The sequence below is a fragment of the Nipponia nippon genome, unplaced genomic scaffold (assembly GCF_047370975.1).
Source record: "Nipponia nippon isolate SJK-2023a ecotype South Korea unplaced genomic scaffold, ASM4737097v1 scaffold_9, whole genome shotgun sequence".
Classification (NCBI taxonomy): domain Eukaryota; kingdom Metazoa; phylum Chordata; class Aves; order Pelecaniformes; family Threskiornithidae; genus Nipponia; species Nipponia nippon.
In genome coordinates, this window is record NW_028262413.1 from 31534324 (window position 1) to 31547545 (window position 13222).

At 38.0% G+C, this 13222-nt stretch overlaps 1 protein-coding gene across 5 annotated transcripts in view; it reads left to right on the forward strand.

The window, feature by feature from the left end:
- The window catches only part of OTUD7A (OTU deubiquitinase 7A), a 153949-nt gene extending 141838 nt beyond the window's left edge, over positions 1-12111 (forward strand). For 4 of the 5 annotated variants that reach the window (XM_087744640.1, XM_087744638.1, XM_087744639.1 and 1 more), the window contains one exon: positions 721-12111. In XM_087744640.1, coding sequence (XP_087600766.1) covers positions 721-2154 — 1434 coding nt within the window. In that variant the 3' untranslated portion in view covers positions 2155-12111. The remainder of the gene's footprint in view (positions 1-720) is intronic. The other variant, XM_087744642.1, reaches the window with a different exon arrangement.
- The last annotated feature ends 1111 nt before the right edge of the window (positions 12112-13222 follow it).

A 13222-nucleotide genomic window follows, 5' to 3' on the forward strand; every position in this document is an offset into this window, starting at 1 on the left:
TATCTGCATTGTATTTCTAATAAGAATGAATACACCTCATTGTATTCCTCAGTCTGCTTGCTTAAGTTTAATATTTCAGGCAAGATGTTTAGCTCTGGTGCATCGTACCTTTGATTTTCGTGCACCAGAGACGTGAACAATGAAGAAATCAATTTAAATAGGTTGGGTTTTGAACGTAATGAATTTTGAAATATTGCTACATACAGGTTTGCGTGCTGCATCCCCCTCACAGCTTTCAGCAGAATCTTATTTCCCTTCTGTCACAATATTATCGCTTTCTTTCCATGCTCTCTGCCTCTCCCCTGGCTGAGGCAGCCTGTATTGTAGATGCTTCCTACTGAATGGCTGATCTCTGTGTGCTGGGCAGCTGGTCAGCACAAGCAGGGAGGTTGTGCTCCAGCCTTCCTCTCGACAGGAGCACTAACTCGCATCTCTCCATTATTCAGACACTGGTTTTCACAGACCCTCTGAATGACTGATCTCTATTCTACAAATGTGCTTGAAATGAGCCAAAAGCTACTGTAGGAACAAGTAAGATACATAGTCAGCACAGCCGAATGAGCTTTATTTGGTGAAGAAACCAGTCTAAAATGTCAGTGCATAAATTAAAAAGTACATTTAAAATCAATGTCAAAATCTGTATTGGATTTGGGGTTTTTTGCACCAAGTCCCTGTATGAAACTGATTTTGCTGCATCTAATTATGATTACTTTTCCATAGCAGGCCCCTTTGGCTCAACCAGAATCCCCTACAGCTTCAGCCGGGGAAGACGTTCAGTCTCTGGCTGACTCAATGGACTCGGACCGAGACTCCATCTGTAGTAATTCCAACGGCAATAATGGCAAAAACAGTAAAGAAAAAGAAAAGGACAAACAGAGAAAAGATAAAGACAAAACCAGGACGGATTCAGTTGCCAATAAAATAGGAAGCCTCAGTAAAACCCTGGGAATTAAACTGAAAAAGAATATGGGTGGTCTTGGAGGCCTGGTGCACGGCAAAATGAGCAGAGCCAATTCAGGGAATGGAAAGAATGGAGACACAGTAGAGAAAGTCAAAGAGAAGAAGTCTAAGTCTCGAAAAGGGAGCAAAGAGGAATCTGGACAGTCTGCGAGCACTTCTCCATCTGAAAAGACCACTCCATCTCCGACTGACAGAGCTAGCAACTCACCCATTGAAAAGATGAACACTAAGCCCTTCTCTGACAAGCAGTCTGACCCATGGAAGTACAGCACTGACGTGAAACTCAGCCTAAATATTTTGAGAGCTGCCATGCAGGGTGAACGAAAGTTTATTTTTGCTGGCCTTCTTTTGACCAGTCATAGACATCAGTTCCACGAGGAGATGATAGGCTATTACCTGACCAGTGCACAGGAGCGTTTCAATGCAGAACAGGAACAGAAAAGAAAGGATGCTGAGAAAAAGGCTGCACTGAATGGATCCTCTAGTAGGAAACTGGAGCCAGAAGCGTATTCAAAAGAAAAATTAGAAACATCCCCTCAGGATAGGGCATCACCCGTCTTGCCTCAAAGCCATACAACTCAGCTGGTTTTAAAATTTAAAGATCGCACTAGTCCCACTCCTGGGTCATTTTCTTCACCTAGTAATGGTGCTAAGAAAAGCGGACCCATTCCAGTATCTGCCCACTATAGCCATACGCCACCAGTTCAAAGGCAAAGTGTCATCCATTTGCATGATGTCAACTCCAAGCCATCGAGCTTCCAAGATGATACCTACAAGCCAGTGGTTGGCACCTTAAAAACCTGTGCCACCTATCCCCAACAAAACAGATCACTGTCTTCTCAAAGCTATAGCCCAGCCCGGATATCCGGTATCCGTACAGTGAACACAGTGGAATCGCTGAGCTATGCCATGCCTACTGAACACAAGTCTCAGACATACACAAATGGATTCAATACTGGCGATATTAGAGACTGCTTAGAATATGCTGATGAGGATGCTCCTCAGACCTGGTTGAACAATGATAAAAATCAAGGCAGAAGCACAGTTTGCCCAATATATTCCATCCAGCAGAACCGCTGTAAGAAGGAGAACTGTTCCTTTTATGGTCGTCCTGAGACTGAAAATTACTGTTCATACTGCTACAAAGAAGAGTTAAAGCGCAGGGAGAGAGAAAGCAAGGGACACAGGCATTGAGGATTCTTCCATGACTACTTAGTTTTACCATTTTCTTACTTAACAAAGTAAACAGTGTTGAATTACAGTAAAAGGAATCCTTAAAAAAAGAATAAAGGATTGATGAGTAAATAGTGTCTAGCTTTTCGCTTTTCCGGGGCAATGAGGAAATAATAGGATTAATTTATCATAAAAAAATATTATTTTCCATTTTGTCAGTGTCTTTTTTACATATACTGGTAAGCTGAAGGGTTGTTTACTCCTTTGTCAGTGCTGTGTATATGTTTGGTCAAAAATTTACTAATGGTGCCTGAATTTACACTGACATCACTCAGGTAGTAGAATGATAGGGGAAAGTCATAATACTGGAGATGTGGTGTTGTAGTAGGATAGTATCTGCCTTGCAGACATTTGAAATGCTATAGCTATTATAAGAGTATTTTTTCCTCAGTAAAAATTTTTCATAGCCTTTTTTTTCAGGAGGGTAGTGATTTTGCATACTGCATATTTTTAACACGGCAGCATATTGCGTTACTACTAATGTTTGTACTCACTTTAGTCTGAAATTGAATGATTCTGGGAAAATGGGAGTGAAAGGTCTGAATTCATGAGGGCTGTAGCTCTTCCTAATTTTAAGTTCTTACCAGTTATTTCTACGTTTCCATAAAAAAGTAGATTTGAGCCACTCTTATTTGTACTGAATTTTTAAACAGGTTTTATAAAAAATACGTTATGACTTGCAAGACTTCACGTCACAAAAAAATCCCACACAGTATAGTTTTGGGCACTGTCAGTAGTATTTTCATTGCCGTTAAAATTGAGAGAAATGTTAAAATAAAATTAAAATATAAAAATTTTATTAGATTTGGAAAATTTGATGACCAGCTAGGAAATTTAAGATCATTTTAGAGCTGAATGAACTGCTTGTCAAAAGAAATGTATTGCATCAGTTGATTCCCTTAGCCATTGCATGAATTTAATCATTATTTATTTAATCCTTTCTCAACATTACTGAGTGATAGTTACTGCAAACATAACTACTTCTGAGCCTTTCTTGAAGACTGTTGGTTCCACCTGTTTTTGAGTCTTCTCCTAGAGTGAGTTATGTACCCACCAGGAGGTTCCAAGATGGCTATAAAATACCTCCAGTATGAATGGCAACACCCAGCACAGATTTGCACAAGTCTGATATCCAAATATTTACATAAGTATTTGCAATACTTTTGAGAAAAAAACCTGTGTTCTCAGAAACATTTCTGTAAAGCAGACATCGCAAATCCTGTTGAAGTAGATGTATGACATTCGGAAGTTTTCTTGAGTATAGTACTTGCCATTTTTGCAACCCTCCACCATCAACTGGCATAATGTAGTAAGAAAAGATCTTTTAGTATTGTTCCACTTGTAAGCAGTGACTCATTTACTGTCTACCTACATTTTTTTTAAAAAGAGCTCATTTTCCACAAATAGGTGAAGTACTGCCTTCAAGACTGCTTACTCTGCCACCTAAAGGTGCAGAACATGAATTCTGCCTTACTCATTATGGAGTAGCCCTTTTCTGGCCCGCACAGGAAAGATTCTTTGCCAAAGAGTCTTTGTTTCTGATTCTTTTCTGCTGTACCCCAGTTTTTACTCTTGACATGGGTGACACCATTTCACTTGTGTACAGTTAATCCTAGTTAGCATTGAAACCAAGCCTAAAGTAGTCCGTGAAACAAGATACACAAACTTATGCTGACGTGTACTGGCTTTCAGGAAAAGCAAATAAGCTTTTGCTAATGTCCCACTGAAATTTGTGGAACGGAGCGCATACTTAAAATTGACCATATCTTTAGGTTTTCTGCTGAATGGGAGGTTTAAAGAATAGTTTCAAAGTAAGTCCATTAGCCACTCCTAAAAAGTCATGGTCTTTGCCATGTTAGCTGTTCCATGAATCCAGACCTGTACTTCGTATTTCTTGCTGTACACTGAGCAGACACTGAATGATACTGAACTTGCATTCCTTCATAAAAAGGAAGTATTGGTATGCGTAATGAGAAGTTAAAAGTCCATATGACTTCTGTCCTTAAGGTAAGCACATTCTAAAACCCATGTCTCCGGTTGCGTACACTGGTAAGCAGTGTCCTTTTTTGGTTAACTGTTGTGATTACATGTAAGTTCTCATTGCCAAAGAAATCTGTGATTGCAGATTATGCTAAAACAAGCCAGATCATGTTAAAACAAATCAAATATCATACTTGATTGTATTTGTTGCTGAGACTGAGAAAACTGACAGGATAAAACTTCATGAAAAAAAAGAAATATTTAAGAATTCTTAGAGCGTTAGAGTAGCAGTAGCATTTGATACTCTGGGAATTGCTTCTGTGTAAAGTTGTGCTTGAGAAATACTATGTTAGCAGCAAACTACACCAGCCTGTGTTTTTAAGTCAGTTATATCCTTTCTGAATGAGGAAAAAAGTAATGGCACATATGTAAAAATAAGCAATTACCATGACAATTTGCTGTTGCCCCATTTTTCAAAGGAGTTGTTTCTATAGTATGTTTTTAAGATCTACTACTCACAAAAGGAAGAGGTTTACAGCCGGTCAATATTTAGATAAATTGCTCTGTTCTAAATTATTGAATAGATTGTACCTGTATGTTAGATTATTTTGAAAAATTATTTGGTCTTCTGAATAGTAACAGGCTTGTCTGTATAGGATACCGAACTTCAGTGTTCACTATCATCCTCAAGTCACTCAGATATTTCCATAAATATTTGCCACTACTGGATTGCTCATTTTAAAATATCTGTTGTATGAAATACTGACAGAACACTTTTTAGTTGTGCCTCTTTCCTCAGAATCCTTTTCTTGATATATCTTTGAATAATTTGCTTAATATTGCTGTTTTCTGTTAGAACTCTCTTCAAATATCCCACTATTTTGTTGTCCCTTAAAATCTGATAATTAAAAGAAGTTGCAGGCCTACAATGCAATTTGCCAGTTAAAATCTACCCATCTTTTCCTAGTAGTTGTCCTTTTTTCTGGATAAGTAATACTGTGATTTTTTTTTTTTTTTTTTTTCATTTCTGAGCTATTTGTGGCAGTTGTCTAAAGTTGATACCAGAGTTGGTGTGAAACAGTCCAAACATGCAGAAACAGTGCCTCCTCCTGAAGAAGTGATTGTCCCATTAAAAGAAGAGTCTAGCTATAAGAGGAAATTTTCTGCCTGTTTTTTTCAGAGAGAATTCCCAACTGCTTATGAGTTGCATTCACCAGCACTGTAAGAAATTGTGTCATTCCTTAGCTAGATGTGAGAGGGAATAATCTTCAGATGTATTTTTCTGTTGCACTAAATGGCCAACCTTTGACTCCTCTTTTGGTTTGTTTTTCCTTACATTGAAAGCATATGTAGCCCACAGGCCAGCAAGTCCTTTTCTGTGCCTGACCTGCCCTCTCTACACCTTCCAGACCTTGTTAGAGCTACCACTTACTCCCAGCTGTACAGAAATCAGTGTTGGTTTTGGAGGACCCTTAGCTCAAGCGGCTGCGATACACATGGCATATTTTTGCATTTGTGTGTGCTTTTTCCCTCTCTCTCTTGGATAGTGGTGCGACAATTATCACTGGTGTCCAAATTTCAAAAGTACAGACTAAATCCTGGGTGGGCTACACCTTCCCAGAACAAAATCCAGATCCAAAATCACCAGGAGATCTTTAGGTTGGAGGAGGCTGGAATTTTTTTAATGTGTGAATGTGCAATTTCTTTAATTTAAAGAAGGCTTACAACTATTATGCAATTTTTTTACTTTGTTCATAAACTCTGATACAAAGGTCTGTTTGTAACAGAGGACGCCTCTAATACATAATGGGTTTCAGTCACACTTTATATTAAAGTTCCATTTAAAACGCTTTATAAAGAGTTAATAAACTACTGCTAGACTTTACAAGTATTTTTCAGATGTGGGTATCAGTTGTAGCATATGGCTAACAAGCAGCTCATTCAGAAGAAGGTGGTGGTGAAGATTATCAAAAGTAACTTCAGATATTTTGGATTTTAAAACAATTTAACAATTAAACCTTTTGTTATTATGGTTCATTAAGCTTTATGAATGCAATGGAAATATAGTGTGTGACCCAGCTTTCTTTAGCAATTAGTTCCTTCTTCCTAAGTCAGAGGTAACATTAAGGGGATCAGTGAAAGAAAGATGCTGTACTTGGAAAGTTTTGCGTTGCTTATTTCTTAAGCAGTCTAAATAGGCCAAGTGAAGTCTTCAGAGTCATCTTTTCTAAAATTGCAAAATTCATGACGTGAGCAGTATTACTTGATACAGAAAGCATTAAGGAGAGACGCTTAACATGGATTTGCGCACCATTTGACTGCAGATCAAAGCAGTCTGCTGAGGCAATATCAGTCCTTGTAGACATAGGCATATTCAGGGTAATCTACTTCTCGTGTGATGAATGTGTAGATATCAAAAAATGCACAGCACAGATCTGACAAAATACTGCCCTCTAACTCTCTGATTCTGCAAACAGTTACACTGGTGCTCAACTTCACCAATATGAATAGTCTCCCTGACATCAAGGAGACTGCTTATTTTCAGAAGCTTAACATAACTGTTAAGAAAAAGCATAAAAGTTTGTGGGATCAAGGCCTGAGCCTTTAGCCAGTGTTTGTTCCCCTCAGGCTGCCTGACGTTACTCTTCCCATGAGAGAATCGACGCGAATTTTGCCTGAGGAGTAGAGGGAAGCCTTAGGCCTCTTGGGGCTCAATCTGCTGTCCTCTGAAATCTGTGGACAGAATCCTGTTAGTAGTGGGGGCCTTAAATCAGGTGCTTCATGGACACGCAAAATACTTGCAAGCTGGACGTGAAAGTAAAGTACAAGCTAGTAAGGGAGTAAGGTCTTCGGAACACTGGGAATGTTTTGCACAGGTGAAAACCCATATGTTAATAGAAACCACAATAATCTCAAATAAACATAGGTCCAGAGAAGCAAAATAACTGATGCTGATTGTAGATGGCTTTTCAGCTTAGCGTATTTTAAGTCTTTGTCAGTGTATTTTAAGAATATTTGTTTTAGGGTATGGCAGCTTACGCAGAGGATCACCAAACAGTATATAGCATAGAATTTAAATTATTCCAGTAACAGACACTGGTATCTATTTTAATTTGCACATTAATTTCCAGTGTATATGACTAAAATACTATATTGTTAAAACTGAGAGGAAAACAACACAAAGGTGTTTGTAAGTATGTTCTGTTTGTAGACTTAAGGCTGTATTATGTTGGAATTTTACAAGCCAAGTTTAAATTGTAATATAGAAATTATTTTTATATTATTTTCAAAATATGCTACAGAGCAATATTTTGCGCCTTTATTATAAACAGGGTCATCATTTTAGTAGGTTACCTTCAGAAATGCTGGTAGAAATTAACTATGAAAAGAAAGCTTTGTAAATGTACTTGTTGTTTCTAACTGCTCTGTCTGTTGTGCACATCTATATCTAATGCGAGTTGAATATACAAATTTTTTTTAATTGAAAAGCTTTAAATTTTTCTTTATATATTTTGGTACAACACTATCCCTCCCTATTTAATTCCACTCTTCCTTCCAGTCCCTACCAAGAGCCACTTTTATAAGCAGCTTCTGAATAAACATTCATCTGGAAAGTTTTCTTACCAAATGAAACATTTCTGCACAGATATTGATTGACTTGGGACATTCATAATACACCCTGAGTCCATTGGAGTAGGATTACTTTGCTTTTTTAAAAAACAGAATCAGAGATTTATTATTCCTTCAAAATGCAAATCAAGAATTAATAATCAGTGCCATCATTTAGCATCTGTGGGAAGAAAATCACTCTAGATCATAGAAATGTCATTATCTAATTGGCAGATACATTGTGTCTTAATATATATCAAATATGCATTAGCTTCTTGCAGATTAAAGTGTTGAGATTTTATTTCTTCATAGTTCTTTGTACTGTACATACCAATTTCTGATGAACTGTGCAAAAAAGACTTCGCAAACTAATGCATATGTTAAGTTAGGAGTCAGTGTAGTTTTCAAAATTCCATAACTTTTGTGGTTTAGTTTGTTGGGGTTTGTTTGTTTGTTTAAGAATTACTATTAAGGCATGTACTGCAACCAAAATTTTCAAATCTGGATGCCTAACGTTAAGACTCTGCATCTAGGTTTCTCCTAATAAGTAGACTGGTTTTAAGATGTACTGAGCATCAGTTTCTGTGGGAGCAAAAGCTCTTTCTTGGTTTCAGAAAATCAAGTGAGCATTACTCCAACACGCATTCAGGGCTTTTTTTTATTAGTCTACACTTCTTTTCAGTCAATGGAATTTACATTTTCTCTTTAGCGATTTTCCATGTGTGAACAAGTAATTGGGCTTATTCATAAAGTGATCGCTTGAATATGGAGAGGCTTGCCTTGTACCAAAACACCATATAACTGTCCATTTAATTGTTGCATTCTTAATGGAGCTAGTGTATTCCACTGATGTGGGGAGGGGGGATAAAAGACCTTTTTTCCTTGGATATCATGATCACTCTGGTTGGTTGGTTTGTTTTTCTTCTCAAGCGAATCTGCTGTTCTGATTGCTGTTTTATCTCCCGTTACCTGAATGCATGTACTGTACCAGGAGAATTGAAATGGCTGATGCACATTTGCACTGTGGAACACGCGATATGGGTAAAAGCCACCATGTTCCAAACAGCCTTAAAATGATGACTCTCTGGGGACTGAGAGTCACTTAACTGGATGCAGCCTCTGTCCCACTTCCTCATTTAACCATGACTGTAAAACACTCTAGCCTGCTGTAGTCTACGTAACTGTATGCATATTCATCTGAATAACCTGTAATCTTAAAAGGAATTTTTCTTTAAAAAATTGTCATTCTTTGATAAGTGTCAATGTGTCAGGAAACCTTAGTCAAAAGAGGAGAGAGGGGTAAAAATAGATAATGGTAGCTAGCGGGGTAACCATGGCACCAAAGTGCTAAAAAGAGGGAAAACAGTTAAGATGTATCGGAACCTATTTCCTGTCAAGACTGGAAGTTTTGTAGATCTTCCTGTAGAAGATCTGGGAAAACAGAGAAATGCTGCTTTGCCATTCATCTCTGCATTTAATGTAGTCTCTTACTTTGTTGCAGAGGTTTGCTATTGAGGAAGAAGGGAGAGGAAAAGGGCAAGTTTTCTTCCCTTCTTAAACAAAGCGAATTCTACTCTAGTGGCAGAATCATCTGAGACTGCGAAAATAGGATCCAATATTAGAACTAAACAGTGCCTAACTCCTGTGTGTGAGTTGTCTGTTTCATTTTCATTTTGCCCCTTTCAAATGCTGTTTCTTTTAAAAAGGGGGAGGGGGGGAGTTTAAAGAATAAGCTTGCATGATAGTGACCCAGTTCTTCCTTTGTTCACATGCGAAACCAGTATAAACACAAAAATGGAATTATACTGGTGTTGCACTTTCCCTCCCAGGCAAGCTGAGAGGTAAAAGCCGCCTTTTTAGGTAAATCCCATGTAACTGCTTTGCCACAGAATAAAATTAGAACCCCTTGGCACAGAAACTTTGCCTGATGAAGCCTGACAGTATGTTAGGAGCCTGAGAGCCATGGCCAGCCTAGCCAAAACAGAGCAAGTCTGGTCCTTCTTGCCTTTAAAACAGATACAGTTCCTTCTGGCCCGTGGTGTCTGAACAGTGTCTTTGCAGTAAAGATGAAGTGGAACACTGCCTTGTTGTCATTTGCCTCCAGGTTTAAGTAACACAAAGCGTCTTCCCCATGCTTTTGGTTAAAATATGCGGGAGATGTAACAGCAAAACATGGCATCTCGGGCTCAGAGAATGCCCTAAGTCTCCTTTTAACGGGCTTGCAATCAGGTATGAATTGAAACACAGCCATGTGGGCGTGATAGAAGCGCTCTCGTCTCTAAACTTTGCAAATTGTGTGCACTTATGTTTTAATACTAACAAATTAAGCAATGATTTTATTGTTTATTTGCTCAAGATTCTGCGTACTGTAAATACCGTCTTTGTATAACGCACATAGTTCGTGTACAGTACAAAAAATGCTTTTCCATTGGAGCCGCTCAAAGAGCTTTGCATGCGCATGATACCAATCTCTGTTCATTCAGTATAAGCCAAGGAGAACAAACAGGATTTAAGCCTAGATTAAATAACGAATAGAATTAGCCACATAGATTACGCAGCTAGGATTTCCCAACCACTGTATTCCAGGCCAGCTTTGAGAGTTTTGTATAAAACTCTGTCCCAATGATCTAGATTAGGTTTGTGCTCTTTCCTGGGGAGGAGCAATTACTTCTGTCTTTTCCAAGTCCATTGCTCTTACCCTACTAACTCCTGGTTGCATTTGTAATGCGCCAGTCTTCTGATTCAGCTATGAAGCAGTTTTTCAAATCTGCATGGAGCTCTTTTTTTCTTATTGGAATCTGTCTAGAGCTTTATTTTGCATTCAATTTTAAGATATAAAATGCTGTTATAAACTTTTCGTAATGCCTTGCAGTTGACTGTTGTGTGGCTGAAAGACTTTGTTCTCCTTGGAAGGCCTCATTCTTCCTCATTGATTCTTGAGACTAACATTTTTGTATGGAAAAAGTTGAAGGAAATGTTGAAAATATCAGTGCTGTTTACATGTATTTCTGCCATTCCGAATACTTTATCTTTTTTGTTACACAATTCTGTGTTGTTAAAACCCAATGCCTCTCAGATACGGGCAAATCTTGAAGGACAGTCTGAATTATTATACACAAAAGGTATATGTAGCTAATTCATCATAACTTTGCTATTACTATTGTATAATATGCCCTCCCCAAATTGTACATCTTTTTTGCTATTGCTAACATTTTTCTCTTCATCTTCTACTTCCTTACGCGAAGTCTAAAGCTCTTTGTCCTTAAAGCCTATGGTAGATTTTCCACTAAAGAAGATGTGGCTTTCTCAGTTCAGTTTGCATATAGAGTGGCTTGTCTCCCCAAACAAGAATTAAACAGATGTCACACCCTTAGTTTACAGAAGTTCATTTACTCCTTAACCGAGGGTCTCTGTTCAATTATAACCAAAGCTAATTATATAAAGTTTAAAAAATCAGGACAGGTAGTGTGACTCTTTCTAATAACCTAGCAAACTCAGCGTTTTTAAAACCGTAGAAATGTACAATAAATGTATTTGTATGTGAAGTCCATATTTCAAAGAAGGATAGTCGTTGGCTCTCACTGGGGCTTAAGTAAATGTTAATAAGGAATAAAGCAAGTCTCGCTGATTTTTGTTAGCTAAGAATTCTACTTCTTGGTAGTCATACCATCCTCATTTTTCAGAGTCTGCGTTTCTTGTTGTCTTCTATAAATTTATACTATTTTAGCAAAGATTGATTCTATAATTTCAATCAACAATGTAAGAGATATATCAGAAATTTATTTAAAGCTGAAGTGACTTTTCAGGTTTCTCAGTGTTTGCCCATTTTCACCCAAAACTTTTATCCCATATGAAAGGAGTGAATTTATCTTTTCCCATTCCCTCCCCTATTCATACTTTAAGGACGCGATTGGTTGCAGTCTCTTTTGTCTGCAAACTAAACAGTTGATCGTTTTTAAGCTTACTGCCATATCATGTTTAAATCCATTGTTCAAAAGAAACAGGAGCGTTAATTAACGTTAAAGGATAATGAATATTTTTTGTTGTGAAAAGTGTGAGTTCTTGAGAACCTTTTCTACATGCAGTTTTCATTCTAATTCAATTTAAATGTCATTTTTAATCTGATCCATACTTTGACAAAGATGATGTGTAAGAGCTGTTTTTAGCAGTTGGATTGTTACTTTGTAAAGTATTAAAGCACTAAACCAATTTTTGCAATAGGTAGTAAAACTTGCTTTTGTTTTGAAAAACTTCCAGTTATAACTGTCGCACTTTTTATAGCAGAACTGTATTTAATTTCTTTCTTTTATGAAAGATTACTCAAAGTAACTGATAGCTCTGTAATCTGTGTGAATTGGCTTCTCCATTATTTGAAACTGAGAGAAGCTATAATGCCTATTCAATAAAATTAACTTATTTCTAAAGTATCCGTTTGCTTGAATTCTTGTTTGTGCTTTTTGTGTACTCTCCTCAATGTGACGCTGGGGAAACACTGAAGCCTAGAAAAGAAACAAGGAGCAAGGGGCATGCTGCAATCCGGGGGTGGGGGGTTAATTGGCTCACCGCTTGCTTTCTGCTGCCATAGGAGAAGATTTCAAGTTTGATTTCAAGATTAACTTGCATAACTTGGATAACTCTGACACTCTGAGGCAAAAGCCAGAAATCGGGCACTGCCAGGCCTGTTCACCTTTTGTTTTTACAGCGTATTCCTAGTTCCTAGGCTCCGAAGGCAGAAGGCCCCTCGGTGCAAGGAGAGGCAGTGCTGCTCTGCTGCTGTGCGGTTGCAGTACAGGCTGGGCTGTGACTGTCACTGTCACCGTCCTTGGGAAATCTATGCCTGTGTAATCAGGCGGCAGACAGGATATTTGTCAAACAACTATTTTTGAGTTACGGTGTTTCTTTAGAGAAACCTCAAGTGGTGAAGAAGACATATTAACATGCGGTAAGTTGTTCCAACAGTTAATTAGCCGGTTTTTAAAAAACTTTTGTCTCTAACCTGAATTTGCCTAACTCCAGTTTCTGCCTTTGGATCTCATTTCATTCCCATCTGATTGAGGGGTTGTCTCTTGCCCTTGAACTGCTTGTACCCTCTAGTGGGGCCATCCCTTAACCTTCTCTGTGTCAGGCTAAGCAGATCGTGCTTTCTGAGGCTGTTGCAAAGGCATTATTTCCAGTTCCTGGAGTGTAATCTTTCTCATGCCTGTGCTTCAAGTCTCCTCCAGCCTTTTAACATCTCCCTTGATCTGTAAATACCTGAATTAGACTGAAAGCCCTTTGTGAAATACACTCCAGCTCCAACAAGGATTAATTCAGGCAGACTCTGCTGCAGACTATTAGCCTCTCTTGTGAATTAGTCTAATTCTGTGTAAGAATTGGTAGCATCTGCATTTCGGTACAAGTTTATTTCCTAACTGAAATTATTGTATAGTTATTCACAAAG